The following is a 15677-nucleotide window of genomic DNA, read 5'->3' as shown; positions in this document are numbered from 1 at the left end:
ACCACAAATAAAACAAAAGCACAGGAGAGGAGATTCTGGTCTTTATTAGCAAGCCCAGCCTGCAGTTCCCCTCCCCCCAGCTCAGCCCAGCCCAGGCGGACAGTGAGTCTGGGTCTCTGTGTGGGGCGGGAAGGGGTACCAGTGGTTCTACTCAAAACGTGTGCACCAGCTGGACTGCGGGCAGAGTCTGGACAAACTGGATGGAGGGTAGGCCCTGTGGGGTCATGCCCCCAGGTGCAGCTCCTGCAGGGACCACTTGTACCATCTGGGAGGCAGGAGCCGCAGGGACGCCCGCGGGAGCAGCGCCTGGGCCAGGTGGTGGTGGGGCCAGCAGCTGCAGCGCAGCGGCGCCTCCCCCAACGCTGCCATTCTCCAGCAGCTCGGTGGCCGGGGCACTGCGGATAATGAGCAGTTTCTGTCCCGGCGGGCCAGGGGTTGGCGGCTCAGCCAGCCCCGAGGGTAAGGTCTCTACCTCCTGCACACACAGCTGGGTCTGCTCCCCATCAGCCCCGCTCAGCACCAGGACACTCTGCAGCCCCTCCTCGGTCTGCAGCGTCTCAAAGAGCACATCCTGGACCACACCAGTGCTGGCCTCACCGTCACCGGGCTCCCCCGGGCCGGGGTCCGCCAGCAACTCCTCCGCTGCCCCACTCTGAACCACCAGCAGATTAGGCGCCTCAGTGGCTCCCCCACTGGGATTGGACAGCTGACCCGTTACAGGCTGGAGCTGGACCGTGGTCACCTCCTGGGTCGGCTGGAGCTGGACCGTGGTTACCTCCGGGGCCGGCTGGAGCTGGACCGTGGTCAGTTCCGGGGCTGGCCGAAGGGGTTGGAGCTGGACCCCGCTCACTTCCTGCGGCCCTGCCTCCCCAGCCCCCACGCTCTGCAGAACTATGAGCCTCTGTGCCCCCGCGCTGGCCCCGGTGTTGCTCCCTCCCTGCACCCCTAGCCCCCCAGGGCCTGGCAGCCAGACTACTCCAGCCCCCTGCCCAGCTTTCCCCACTGCCCGTGGGCCCTGCCTTGCACCGCTGCCCCCACCACCACCAGTACTGGAGGAGGGCAGCAAGATGAGCTTGGGGGGGGCGGGGGGAGGCGGGGGTGTGGGGGGCTGGACGCTGCTGGGGATCAGCTGGAGGCCCTGAGCAGTTTGCACCAGGAGAAACGTCTGGGAGTTGGGGGCTGCTGGGCCGGGGGGCGGGGCCTGGGCCGTGACTCCTGCCACCTCTAGGGAGAGCGTGGCCTGGAGGTGGGGCAGGACGTGGACATCTTGGGTGGCGGACGGGGCTGGGGCGGCAGCCAGTGGGGCAGGGGGCTGGGGGCCGGCGCCGGGGTTTGCGGGGCCAGAAGCGGCGTTGGCCGGGGCATGCGTCCTCAGGTGCCGCTGCAGGTAGGCGGCCATGACAAAGCTGCGGCCGCAGATGGGGCAGGCGAAGGGGCGCTCGGCCGAGTGGGTGCGCTGGTGCAGCAGCAGGTTGGACGAGTGCGTGAAGGTCTTGGGGCAGAGCGGGCAGCGGAAGGGCCGCTCGCCCGTGTGCACGCGCTGGTGCTGCCGCAGGTTGGAGGTCTGGGCGAAGCTCTTGCCGCACACGCCGCAGGAGTGGGGCCGCTCGCCCGTGTGCACGTGCCGGTGGCGCCGCAGGCACGACGTGTTGCGGAAGGCTTTGCCGCACTCCCCGCAAGCGTAGGGCCGCTCGCCCGAGTGCAGCCGCAGGTGGTACTGGTAGTGGGATGACCACTTGAAGGTAAGGCCGCACTGGCCGCAGGTGAAGGCCCGCAGGCCGGTGTGCACGCGCTGGTGGATGGCCAGCAGCGACGAGCGCTTGAAGGCCTTGCCGCACTCGCCACACTGGTAGGGCCGCTCGCCCGTGTGGTCCCGCAGGTGGTAGCGCAGCCCCGATGAGCCCTTGAAGGCCTTGCCGCACTCGCCGCATTTGTAGGGCCGCTCTGCGGAAGCCGGGGCGGGCGCGGGCGCGGGCGGGGCGGGGACGGGGGCGAGCGGCTCCTGGGGACAGGTGACTTCGGCAGCCTCGGCCTGGGGGGGCGGGCGCCCGGCCGCCGCCTCCTCCACGTGGCACTGCTGGTGCGCCAGGAGGCTGGCCAGCTGCGGGAAGGCGCCGTCACAGCTGCCGCAGCGGAACGCCTGCCCGCCGGCCGCCCCGTGACTGTGCTGGTGGCGGGAGAGGCCGGCCACCGTCCGGAAGGACTTCCCGCAGGGGAGGCAGGCGAAGCCAGGGGCAGCGGCGGCGGGAGGGGGCTGCGGCAGGGGGGACGGCGGCGGGGGAAGGTCGGCCTTCCGCGGCTCCGAGGGCGCGTCCGCGGGCGGGGGCGGCGCCTCCGGCCCGGGGCAGGGCTGGTGCTCCAAGAGCAGCTCCTCGCTGCCGAAGCCCAGCTCGCAGCCGTCGCAGCGGTACACCAGCTCCACCGTGGTCTCGGCCGCGGCCAGAAAGAGCTCGGGCACCACGGGCGGGGGCGCGGGCGGCGGGGGCGCCGGCGGGCTGGGGGGTTGGAGGGGCCGCTGTAGGTAGGCCTCCGAGACCAAGACCTTGCCGCCGGGCTCCCGCGGCGGAGGGACGGGGGCGGCGCCCGCGGCGGGGGCGGCGGCGCTGCCGTGGGTGCGCTGGTGCAGCAGCAGGTTGGACGAGTGCGTGAAGGTCTTGGGGCAGAGCGGGCAGCGGAAGGGCCGCTCGCCCGTGTGCACGCGCTGGTGCTGCCGCAGGTTGGTGCTCTGCGTGAAGCTCTTGCCGCACACGCCGCAGGTGTAGGGCCGCTCGCCCGTGTGCACGTGCCGGTGGCGCCGCAGGCTGGACGAGTTCTTGAACGCCTTGGGGCAGTCCGGGCAGGGGTAGGGCCGCTCGCCCGTGTGCTGGCGCAGGTGGTACTGGTAGTGGGATGACCACTTGAAGGCCAGGCCGCACTGGCCGCAGGTGAAGGCCCGCAGGCCGGTGTGCACGCTGCGGTGGATCTGCAGCAGCGACGAGCGCTTGAAGGCCTTGGGGCAGTCGGGGCACTGGTAGGGCCGCTCGCCCGTGTGGCCCCGCTGGTGGTAAAGCAAGGCCGAGGAGCCCTTGAAGGCCTTGGGGCAGTCGGGGCACTTGTAGGGCCGCTCGCCCGTGTGCGTGCGCTGGTGGTGCAGGAGCCGGGACGACCAGCGGAAGGACTTGCCGCACTCCCCACACTCATACTGGGCCGTGGGGGCGGGAGCCGCGGGGCCTGGCGTTTCCCCGGCCTTCTCTGCGGTAGAGGCCGGCGCCATGGCCGCGTGGGAGCCGACCATCACACCTGAGGAGGGATTCCGGGTCAGGCGAGGGCGGTTGGTCCCCCCACCTCCGCCCACACACCGGGTTGTCTCAACCCCAAACCCATGGGCTGGCCCTGTAAGAGGCACGGGACACATCCTTTAGGGTTACGGCTGCCTATAGTCCAGGTCAGCACTGGCCAGAGAGGCTGCCCACGATGGAAGGCTTTGGGTGCTAAAAGGGAAACTTATGTCAAATTGGGAGGAGCTGGTTACTGCCCCCACCTGCCGGCCATCTCCTCCGGGAGGCTGGACCACTGGATGTGGCCTTTATGAGGCCAGGTACTGCCTTTCCGGCTATGCTCAGTCCCTCTAAAGACAGGCAGTGTCTTTGAAGAAGGCTGGGGTCTCTAGCACCGCTCTTTGGATCCTCTGGTCCCTCTAAAGACCTCATCCGCATCCTGCCTCAATACCCGCTTCCACTGCCATCCCCCAAACCTTTCACTACAGACAAAGCCTCTGTGAGCATCCGCTCTCCACCGCCACCCATCCTGCTCCACCACTCCCTCTGGGGACCCTAACCCAGAACCCCTCGGCTCCACCATATCTACCACCCATCCTGCTCCCCCACTCCCTCTGGGGACCCTAACCCAGAACCCCTCGGCTCAACCATATCTACCACCCATCCTGCTCCCCCACTCCCTCTGGGGACCCTAACCCAGAACCCCTCGGCTCCACCATGCCTACGACCCATCCTGCTCCCCCACTCCCTCTTGGGACCCTAACCCAGAACCCCTCGGCTCCACCATGCCTACGACCCATCCTGCTCCCCCACTCCCTCTGGGGACCCTAACCCAGAACCCCTCGGCTCCACCATGCCTACGACCCATCCTGCTCCCCCACTCCCTCTTGGGACCCTAACCCAGAACCCCTCGGCTCCACCATATCTACCACCCATCCTGCTCCCCCACTCCCTCTGGGGACCCTAACCCAGAACCCCTCGGCTCAACCATATCTACCACCCATCCTGCTCCCCCACTCCCTCTGGGGACCCTAACCCAGAACCCCTCGGCTCCACCATGCCTACGACCCATCCTGCTCCCCCACTCCCTCTGGGGACCCTAACCCAGAACCCCTCGGCTCCACCATGCCTACGACCCATCCTGCTCCCCCACTCCCTCTGGGGACCCTAACCCAGAACCCCTCGGCTCCACCATGTCTACCACCCACTGACCGTGTGGGCTCTGCGTCCGCCACCCCCTCATCCACACCCTCACTGCCCCCCTTATCCAGCATAGAAGCTGCTGGTGACTGGAAACCGCCTGGCCTCAGCTTCCTTTTGCATTCATGCCCAAGGATCTCCAAGCTCCCTCCCCGACACCCTGCACTGCTCATGCTGCATTTCTCTGGTCCGTTCACCCACCCCACCAGGTGATACTTGCCATGTTTCTTTTCCCCTCAAATCTCTCTCCTATCCCCTCTTGCTCTTAGCAGGTGACCCTGCCACTGATCTTGTCGCTGAGAAAATAAAAGCAACCCGAAGAGAACATTCCCATCTTCCAACAACTACACTGGTGGTTCTCAATGGGGCAATGGACGCTCCCTCGACCACCACCACCACCACCACGCCCTCCACCCCAGCAGACATGTGGCAATGCCTGGAGACTGTTCTGGTTATCTGGCTGTCGACTGGAGGAGCAGGTGCCACTGGCATCTAGTGGGCAGAGGCCAGGGATGCTGCTCAACGTCCTACAATGCACACTACAGCACCACCCCCAACCCCCAAACAGCAAAGAACAATCAGTTCAAAATGCCAGTGGTGCTGAGGTTGAGAAGCCCTGCACTGTCCCTTCCCACCTGTCTACTTCTGGGCCTAAAGTCTCTTGACTTCCCACCTACGGCGATTCTCCGTTCCCACCGACAGCGATTCTCCGCATCTCCTGGACCGTTCCCATCTGTGTACCCACAAGCCAGGTCTCCCATCTTTAAAACTTAAAAAAAAAATTTTTTTTTGGCTGTGTTGGGTCTTCATTGCTGCACGTGGGCTTCCTCTAGTTGTGGCGAGCGGGGGCTGCTCTTCGTTGCGGTGCGCGGGCCTCTCACTGCGGTGCCTTCTCTTGTTGTGGAGCACTAGCTCTAGGCGTGTGGGCTTCAGTAGTTGTGGCACGTGGGCTCAGTAGTTGTGGCTCGCAGGCCCCAGAGCACAGGCTCAGTAGTTGTGGTACCCGGGCTTAGCTGCTGCACGGCATGTGGGATCTTCCTGGACCAGGACTCGAACCCGTGTCCCCTGCATTGGCAGGCGGATTCTTAACCACTGCGCCACCAGGGAAGCCCTCCCATCTTTAAAAAAACAAAAAACCCTTCACCCCACTTACTCCTCCAGCTATGGCCTCATTTCCCTCTATCTCCTTGCAGCAAAGCAACTTAAAAGAACCATCAATACATGCTCTTTCCCATCTCAAACCCTGTCAATCAGATCCCCCCCCCGCCCCCTCCACTCATGGCCTCCTAGTTGCTGAATCCAGTGGTCTCTGCTCAGTGTTCAATGGACGCCTTATTCTCTCTCTCCTTAAACCAGTCTCCTTGGCTTCTGGGATACCGCGCTCCTCACCTGCCACCCTTCTCAGTTTCGGGTGCGAGTCCTACTTGTGAATGTAGGAGAGCCCAGGGCTCTGTCAACCCTCCTATTCTGTATCCACACTCTCCCTAGAAGCCCTCACCCACTCCTGGGACTTCACAATCTATAAATTAGACAATTCCAAAATTGATCTCCACTTGATACCTGTCCTTTGAAACCTACACCCCTGCTAGACTATGCCATTTGGATGCCTAATAGACACCTCAAACTTAACATGCCCAAAACCTAATTCCAGTTTTTGTTCCTGCTCTCTCCCCTCTCTGTCCCCCGCAAATATCTCTTTCACTCCCAGTCTGCTCCATCTCCAAAAACACCTTTATTTTTGCTCAGGCCAAAAGTCCCAGGGCATCCTCACCTCCTCTTTTTCGCTCACTCTCTATGACCAGTCCGTCAGCTGATTCCCCTATTCCAACAGGAGCATCCTTGGAATCTGGCCACTTCCCACCAAGTCCTCCATTACCACCTTTTTCTAGGGCACCAACATCTCCCTCCTGGGCAACTGCAACAGCCTTCTGACAGCTCTCCTAGTTTCCACCCTTACTCTTCCTACCCCCAGTCTGTTCCCAACACAGAGGCTGAATGGAAACTGCCAACACAGACAGACCATTTCGTTCCTCTGTGCTAAAGCCTTCCACTGCTCCCATCTGAGAGCAGAAAACGAATTCCTTACAAGAACCTACAGACTTCCCACGGCCTATGGCTTCCTTCCCTCCCTGACTGTCCTGCTACCCTCTCCAACCCTCAGAGCACTCTGGTCACAGGGCCGGGTCAGGCATGCCCACTCCCACCTGGGGCCCCACACAGGCCCCTGCCTAGTACCCCCTTCCCTCCAATATCCAGTAAGCTCCCTCCCTCACCTTCAAGTCTTTGCTGAAATGTCATCTTGGGGAATTATTCCCTGACCACCCTACCTAACTGCAACCCCTCCCAGCATGCCGCATTCTCTTTCCCTGACTTATTTTTTTTTCCTCCATAGGGCTTATCACCTTCTAACCTACTTTATAATCAGAGTTTCCCACCATCAGCACTGTTGAGGTTGGAGCTGGACAGGGGGCTGTTTCCTGCATTGCAAGTTGGTTAGCAGTATCCCCGGCCTCGGTCCACTAGATGCTAGTGGCATCTTGTTCACTGTTGCATCCCAGCCACCTAAAATAATATCTGGCACAGAGTGAGTACTCAGTGAACATATCTTGAATGAAAGAAAGCTGGGCATCCCTTTGCCCAAGCCATAAAGATTCCCTTTAAAAAGATGAGCGTCCCCTTTAAAATGTAAGCAAGTCCTTTTAAGAGGCTATCCCAGGAAGCTGCACGTGTCTTTCAGAAGGCCGGCATGCCTTAAACAGGAGACATCCGTGCTCTGAAAGAGCCGGGACCCATCTTATCTGGTGAAGAGCACCCTCTTCAAAAGGCCGGGCCACACCCTTCCATCGGGCCCGACTTCCCCTTTAAGAGGATCTTGCTCCTGCACAACCATCTCCACCTTTTCTGAGCTAAACTAGGGACTGCTTTGAAGCCACTAGGATTCAGAAGCTTTTCTTTCAGTATCTGGGACACTGTCACCGGCCTTTAAAGAGAGAATTTATTCTCGGGGGGGGGGTGGGAGGCGGGGGGTGATGGAAGCGGGAAGCTCTTTATAAACTGCACAACCTGCCCCGCCCCTTTAAAAAGCAGCCCCTTGCCCTTTAAGGGGTCTGAGCCGGCCCGGCGGACAAAAGTCGGAGGTGAAGTAGCGCCCTTCCCTTTAAGGTATCCCTTCCGGTTTCACGTTCGCCGTTTCCCCAGCGTCTCCGCCCTCCGGTCCCTCCCCCACCCCCGCCCCTCCGGTCTCTCACCTGCGGCCCCGACCGGGGAATGAGCTGGGGAGACCCAGGGCCTTCCCGCGGGGATCGATGGGAAGGCGGGGCCCCTGCAGCGGCGGTGTAGGAGTGGGGGCCGGGGAGGGGGCGGGGGCACGCTCCCTCCCAACGGCCCCCGGCGCGAGGCACCCAACCTTTATCGGCGGCCTCTCGCGCACACAAACCCCGACGTCGCCGTCAGTGCGTCAGGACGCCACGTGCGCAGAGGCCCCGCCTCCGTACCCCCCATTGGCCGCCGGCTGTGGCAACCCTTCCTGGCGCAGGCGGCACGAGGCATCTTGGGAGTTGTAGTACTCTAGGGACCCCGACCACTCGGTCCTTGCAGCGGTCGCGGGGGTCGGCCCAAGGCCGGGGGAAGCTGGGTCGGGGCGCAGGGTCGCACGTTCCCCTTTATTAGCATCGACTCCCTCTCGTCTGTGATAGAATCCTCCCCCGCAGCGCGGTTCCCGAGCAGGCGTCGCCCACCAGGGATGTGGTCACTCCTGGCCTGGCCCCACGCCCAGGCCCTCGGGGCTCCCATTTTTTCCCCCGTTGGGGAAACTGAGGCCCGCAGTGCTTCCTGCCCCGCAAAGGTACCACGTGCTTGCGGTTCCCGGGCGTCTGTTGCATTCTCGCTAGTTCGGCTGTTGGGGAACCTGGGCCCTGCTATGCAGGGGGCTGCCCAGGGCACCAGGGACCCCTGCCTCTTTCGCAGCCTGGGGGCTTACGGGAAAACGGGGCTGTCCTGAATCCCCTCTCCCTCCTTCCCATGTTCAGCTCTCACCAGCCTCGGCCTCTAAGTCAAACTGACTTTTCTGCGGGTCATCCAACTAGTTTCTCAACCATGGCACTGGTGACATTTGGGCGGGTCTTTCTTTACTGTGGGGGCTGTCTTGTGCCTTGTAGGGTGGCTAGCAGCATAGTGGCCTAACCCTAACCCACTAGAGGCCAAGTGGGGAAAGCTAGGAAGAGGAGAGACCTGCAGGCCCTGCCCCCTGGGGTCTGTATCCAAGGCTCCTCAACACATCAGGCTCTGGCTGCTAACAGAGGCTTGGGAATGGAGGGAGGATCCCCTATGAGCAACTGGCTCCCACTCTCGGGGCCTGGTGCCTCTTTGGGGAGGAAAAAAAAAAAAAGTCGTGCAGATTTGACAGGCTTATTTTCAAGACAGCAGTAACAGCCCTGTGGGGTGAGTGATGGGACGCTAACATCGGGTCTGGCTCTCCGGGGACACGGACGGGAAGAGGGGTTGTCCCCCCATCCATCCCTGAGCTGGACCTCTCATGGAGCCTTGTATGTGGAGTCCTCTGCAGCTGACACAGATATCATAGAAAGTTATCAGAGGCACCCAGTCCAGATTCTGTAGTGTCCAGACTCTCAGTCCTTACCCAGGACCCTCCCCAGATCTTGCCCTAGAAGCTGGGACATAGCAACGGGGGCTTGGGAGGGGGCAACAAAAGTTCGGTCCCAGTGAGTTTACAAAATCTACAGGGGGTGAAGGGTGGCAATAAACAAGACATAATAAATAGCACTTATCCCATGCTATGTGCCACTAAGCGTCTCAGAGAAAAAATACAGCAGGAGAGATGGACGTGGGGGCATGTCCAGGGCTAGGGCAGTGGGTGAAGGCTTGAACTAAGCAAACGTCTGGACATACGCCTGTCCAGTCCCCAGGCATCCTTTTTTTTTTTTTTTTTTTTGGCCGCACCACGCAGCACGCGGGTTCTTAGTTCCCTGATTGGGGATCAAACACCAGGGATTGAACCCACGCCCCCAGCAGTGGAAGCGCAGAGTCTTAACCACTGGACTGGCAGGGAAGTCCCCCCAGACATTCTTATTTCTGGCCAACAACACCCCGCCCCAGGTACTTTTCGCAACCCCTCCCACTAGATCAGGCATCCCATCCAGCCCCAGTCCCTCTGAGCCCCCTGCCTTGCCAGCCAGGTGAACCATTCTTCCCATGGGGGACAGGGATGGGAGTGGGAACTGCAGTCTTTGAAGGTGGCCAAGACTACCTACCCAACACTTCCCTGGGCCCAAGGTTGTCACTCACGTCCCACAAGCCCTGTGTGCACGTGGGGGTGTCTCTGCATTTAACCCCATCCCAGCCAAAAGGATTGGCAAGGTCTGCACCCCCACCCCAAGGAAGTAGTCGAAGGAGAGGAGAACCCTGGTAGGAACTGGGGAGCCTGGCCCTTCCCTCTTCCCAACTCTCCCTCACCCATCCCTACCAGCCACACTCCAGGTAGTGGGGGACGTGTGCCAGGCTTCTGGGGCAGTCCAGCTCCAAGGTGGCTCATCCAGGACCAGAGTCCGGGCCCTGCCCACTTTAATTACAGAGCGTGGAGGGGGCTGAGGTCCCACTCACCGTGCCCCCACCAGTGCTCCCGGACCCCAGACACCTGAGCCCTTCGGCCAGCCTCCCTTCCCTCTGGAAGTGGGGGGTGTCCTGCTGTGTGGACATTCGATTCTGGTTTTGGCCACTCAGTCCAACACCTTGGTGACAGCACAGCCTGCACTCACTGGAGAAGATAGGATTGGGGTTGGGGACACCTCTCCCTGGAGCAGCCCTCACCCAACTCCCCAGAGGAGGTGTCTGGGGCAAAGACAGGACTCCCAAGGCCAGAGACTAAAAACAAAATATCCTACAGATGTAGAGAACAAACGTATGGATACCAAGGGGGAAGGCGGGGTGTGGTGGTGGGATGAACTGGGAGATTGGGACTGACATATACACAGTACTATGTATAAAATAGAGAACTAATGAGAACCTTCTGTAGAGCACAGGGAACTCTACTCAGTGCTCTGTGGTGACCTAAGTGGGAAGGAAATCCAGAAAACGGGATATATGTATACGTATGGCTGATACACTTTGCTGTACAGCAGCAACTGACACAGCAGTGTAAAGCAACTATACTCCAATAAAAAATAAATAAATAATAAAATAAAATATCCTTTTTCACATAAGTGGAGTAAAAAGAGCAGAGATACACTTTAAGTGGGGGGGAGGGTAGGGGGCAGGCAAGAGAAGTCCCCAAGTCTCAGCTGTCAGCTGTCCCAGGAAGAAGGAACCAAGGGGCCAGCCTGTGCCTCCCACAGACTGAGGATGCTCCTTTCCAGCATCTCTAGGGGCTCTCATGGGGTGCCCCAGCCTGCCCTGCCCTGCCAGGCCTCTCCGCATGGAAGGGGCATCCTCCTCAGTTCACTGGGGTTGGCGGGGCAGTAAATAAAGGCTCTCTGAAGGTTCTTGGCCAGGCACAGAGCTGGAAGTAATTCCTGCAACCAGGAAGGGACTTAACTGGGAGTGTCTCCAGCCCCAGGGTCCAGCTCCATCCAAGGCGTATCTAGCGGGTCTCACGTGTCAGAAGCCCATGGAGGCTGCCCAGGGCATGGGAGCCAGAGGAGACCCCTCACCCAGCCTGGGGGGAAACTAGGGCAGACTCCCTGGAGGAGGACAGTTCACAGGGTCCCATCAGTGTGGGGAAAACAGACCCCTCTGTTTGTTTTTTGTTTTTTTGGCTGCGTGGCAGGCGGGATCTTAATTCCCCAACCAGGAATGGAACCCAGGCCCTCAGCAGTGAAAGCGTGGAGTCCTAACCACTGGACCACCAGGGAATTTCCTAGATGTCTTTCTATATGTAATATATATAATCTCTCTAGATAGACAGATAGATAAATAGATAGATAGATAAAGATAGAGCCTATTGGTTCTGTTTCTCTGGAGAACCCTGACTAATACAAGAAGATTTTCCTGGGTGGGCCTGATCTAATCAGGTGAGATCTTTAAAACTGGGTCTAGAGGTCAGAGCAGTGGAATATCAGTGATTCTCCTGCTGGCCTTGAAGACACCAGCCTCCAAGGGTTCTACAGATGCAAGGAAATGAATTCTGCCATGCGAGCTTGGAAGAGGACCCCGACCTCAGCCTGCACCTTGATTGCAGCCTTGTGAAACCCTGAGCTAAGGACCCAGCTCAACTGTGGTGCCTGGACTCCTGACTCACGGGGACTGTGAGAAAATTAATGCATGTTGTTTTACACCACTGTGCTTGTGGTAATTTGTTATGCAGCACAGATAACAAATATACTTCTTGTGTTGGTTTGCTCGGGCTGCCATAACAAAGTGCCACAGGCTGGGTAGCTTAAACAACAGAAAGTTATTTTCTCACTATTCTGGAGGCTGGAAGTCTAAGATCAAGATGTCAGCAGGGTTGGTTTCTCCTGAGGCCTCTCTCCTCGGCTTGCAGACGGCCACCTTCTCCCTGTGTCCTCACATGGTCTCCCCTCTGCACCTGTCTGTGTCCAAATTTCCTCTTCTTTTAGGGGCACTAGTCATATAGGAGTAGGGCCCACTCTAGTGACCTCATTTTAATTTAATTACCTCTTTAAAGACCTTATCTGTGAATACAGTCACATTCTGAGGTATGGTGGTTAGGACTTCAACACATGAGTTTGGGAAGACACGATTCAGCCCACCGCTCTTCTCAGAAGAAAAGATGTAAAACAAATACGACAGTGTTGGCCCCTCTGAGTTATGGGCTGGGGACACCAGGAACCTGCCACCTGTACATTTTTACAACAAATTTTATGGGGAACAAAGACCCTCTTGGACCGGGTGAAGAGAGGCAGCATAGGAGCAGGGTGGAGGCAAGGAGGGACAAGCCTTGTTTGGGCTCCCAGCCTGGCCCTGTCACCTCAGTTTCCCCCTCCCCACACTGGAGAGGGATGTAGGGGCAGGGTCAGCGAGGCCTGCAAAGGAGGTTTGGGGCAGGGCCCTGAGCTCCGGGAACTACCTCTGTCCCAAACCCGCCATGGCTCCCAATCACTCTTGCCCTCATAACACAACTCCTGCCTAGTCTACAAAGCCCCGCGGGTCTGGCCCCCATCCACTTCTCTGACTTCACCTCCTCCCATCACTCTCCCTCTCTCACTCCCTTCAAGCTTGCTCCTGCCTCAGGGCCTTTGCACCTGCTGTGCCCTCTGCCTGGGAATCTCCTGGCTGCTACCTCTTCCATTAAGGTTGCAAGACAATTATAACCTTCTCAAAGAGGGCCTCTCCAACTGAAGTAGCACCCCTGCCCCATCCGGCCTCCAACTTACTGTCCAGTCTCAGTATCCTCACAGCACATCCGGAACTATAATTTCTTGTTTACAGACGTCTCCCTCCCAGACTCCTACAGGGACAGACGGTGCTTGTCTTGCTCACCACTGCATCCGCAGCTTCTGCACACAGTAGGTGCTCCATAAATGCTTTTTTTAAAAAAAATTTATTCATTTGGCTGCACTGGGCCTTAGTTGCAGCACGCAAGATCTTCCTTGAGCGAGCAGGATCTTTCGTTGCGGCATGTAGGATCTCTTTTTTTTTTTTTTTTTTTTTTTGCGGTACACGGGCCTCTCACTGTTGAGGCCTTTGTTGCGGAGCACAGGCTCCGGATGCGCAGGCTCAGCGGCCATGGCTCACGGGCCTAGCCGCTCCGCGGCATGTGGGATCTTCCCGGACCGGGGCACGAACCCGTGTCCCCGGCATCGGCAGGCGGACTCTCAACCACTGCGCCACCTGGGAAGCCCTCTTATTTTTTTTTTTTTAGTTGAGGCATGCGGCATCTTTTAGTTGCGGCACACGGGCTCTAAGTTGCAGCATGTGGGATCTAGTTCCCTGACCAGGGATCTAACCCTGACCCCCTGCATTGGGAGCGCAGAGTTTTAACCGCTGGACCACCAGGGAAGTCCCCATAAATGTTTGTTGAATGATTACATGTGCCCCACCCACCCCCAATTCCAAGGGCCGGGATAGGAGAAAGGAGCCTGTGAATACCTTCTCATACCTGCAGGTGCAGGTCCTCAACAAACATCAGATGAAGCCAGCCCCCAGCTGTGAGCAACTCTCATCAAGATCGAAAAGAGGGGGAGAAGGGCTCAAAAAGTGGGGGCCACACCTTGAGGACACTCCAGCAGGGAGTCCCAGCGCCAGCCTGGGACGTTGGCGCCCCCTGGTGGAACATCCCCAGGCCAGACCTTGCCGGCCAGCCAGTGGCCCCCAGTGTACTCCAGGCTGGTCTGGCGGTGGGACAGAGCTGGCCAGCAGACGTTGCCCTTGGCTCCTGATGGCTTGGATGTGAGCCCACTCCTGGAGCTGGGTTAGCGAAGGTCATGCCCCAGCCATGCAGGGGTGGCCCCTGGCCTGTCCTGGGGCCTGAGCTGTGACCTCCAATCCTCCAGAGACCTGGGGGTCTACTCCCCTCCTAGCCTCTTGCCAAGGGACGCTGGGCCCTCCCCTCTGGGCCTGAGAGCAACAGGACAGGAAACCTTCCATGCCAACCCACAACACCACACGTATGTCCAGGACACACACACACACACACGCACACGCACACGTCTGCCCAGACCAAGGCACAGAGGCAGTCAAAGTCTGAGAGACACTCGACAGGTGGTGAAAGGGACAGAGACGGTGAGAGAAGCCAGAAGCACACGAGTGGTGGGAGGCGTCATCAGAGACACAGTGAAGAGGAGAGGGCTGCAGACAACCCAGCGAGGGGCAGGAGAGTCAGAGGGCAGAGGAGGAGACAGCAAGGGGGATGGAGAGACAACACCAGAGCTGGTGAGAGGCACAGACAGACGGAGAGTCACGGGGGCCGGGGGCGGAGTGCAGGGGGCCCGTCACGTCCCCACACCTGTGTCCACGCTGCCCTGTCCTCGGCTGTGGTGAGGCGCACGGGTGGTACTTGGCGTCCGGTCCACCCGCTGCTGCTGGCCTCACTGATTGCAGCTCACAATACACTCCCAAGGGACTGGACCTCTGGCTACCTCTGCCTGGTGGTCCCCACCCTGAGCCCTGCACCTGGCTGGGCCTCTGCCACCGCCACGGCCCACCCGGATGCCACCGCTGTGCCGATGCTGCCTGTGGCACTGCTGGATGGTGAGGGGGCCTGGGAAGCAAAGGCCTGGTCTCTGGCCTGTGCTATCTCAAGTTCAGACCCCAGCCTTGCCACTTACTCGCTGTGTGAGCTTGGAGGATCTCCCCTCTGTGCTGCCTTCTCATCCCAGTTTTACCAGTGAGGTAATGGAAGCTGGAATCAGGACGCAGGATCTCCCAAGTGGGCGCAATGAGTTTTGTTTTGTTTTGTTTTACATTATTCCCTAACATTACACTATATCACATTTGGTAGCTCTCATTTCAAAAGGACTCCTTGGCACTTCCCTGGTGGAAGTGGCTAAGTCTCTGCGCTCCCAATGAAGGGGGCCCGGGTTCGATTCCTGGTCAAGGACCTAGATGCCGCATGCCGCAACTAAGACCTGGCGCAGCCAAATAAATAAACAAATATATATATATATATATATATAAATATATATAAACAAAAGGACTCCTATGTTGGGAATTCCCTGGCGGTCCAGTGGTTAGGACTTCGCGCTTTCACTGCTGAGGGTGCAGGTTCAATCCCTGGTCAGGGAACAAGCCGCCTGGCGGGGGGTGGGAGGAAGGACTCCTATGTATATTCTCTTCTTGAGCCAGAGTCTTTTATAACTTGCTGCTGATAACTTTATCAAGGTATCATTTGGAGGACAAAAAGGATATTTATAATAGATCTTAGAAATAATATACTTTAGTATTTAACAACTATGAGAGCTTTTAGAAAGTTCTTAGTTTCCCTCCTGAGGGTTGTTTTCCCCATGTGGGTTAAATCCCCCAGCTCAGCTGCTTGTGACTTTGGGTGACTGTGTGCCCGGACCTCAGTTTCTCCTTCAGGAAATAGGGACACTGATGCCTTCCTGTGAGTGCCCAGGGGCAGGGGGCCTCACCGAGGTGCAACGTGTCAGGCACTGGGGAGCCCCGGGGGAAGCCCACGCTGTTCTGTGTCTCTCTACCTGCCTGCATGCTGGGGGCGCCGGAGGCAGCCCCAGGCTCAGCCTCAGTGGCTGCAACCACTGGCCCAGTTAACGTGGCCTTGAGGGGAGCCCGGGAGGAGCCATCACT

The 15677-nt window shown here is 59.0% G+C and overlaps 1 protein-coding gene across 5 annotated transcripts in view; it reads right to left on the bottom strand.

The window, feature by feature from the left end:
• Positions 1–28: 28 nt before the first annotated feature.
• ZNF628 (zinc finger protein 628) overlaps positions 29–15677 on the bottom strand; it is a 27965-nt gene continuing 12316 nt past the window's right edge. Inside the window, exons 1-2 of one of the 5 annotated variants that reach the window (XM_082606287.1) lie at positions 7706–7900; positions 29–3470 (exon numbers count right to left, since the gene is read on the bottom strand). In XM_082606287.1, the coding sequence (XP_082462413.1) occupies positions 152–3394 (3243 nt within the window). In that variant the 5' untranslated portion in view covers positions 3395–3470; positions 7706–7900 and the 3' untranslated portion in view covers positions 29–151. Of the gene's footprint in view, positions 3471–6871; positions 7395–7705; positions 7901–15677 lie in introns of those variants that run through there. The other 4 variants (XM_082606289.1, XM_082606288.1, XM_082606290.1 and 1 more) reach the window with 4 other exon arrangements.

This window comes from Mesoplodon mirus (genome assembly GCF_964341445.2).
Source record: "Mesoplodon mirus genome assembly, chromosome: 19".
Classification (NCBI taxonomy): Eukaryota; Metazoa; Chordata; class Mammalia; order Artiodactyla; family Ziphiidae; genus Mesoplodon; species Mesoplodon mirus.
The sequence above is the reverse complement of the archived record's forward strand: the minus strand, read 5'-3'. Positions and strand labels throughout refer to the sequence as shown.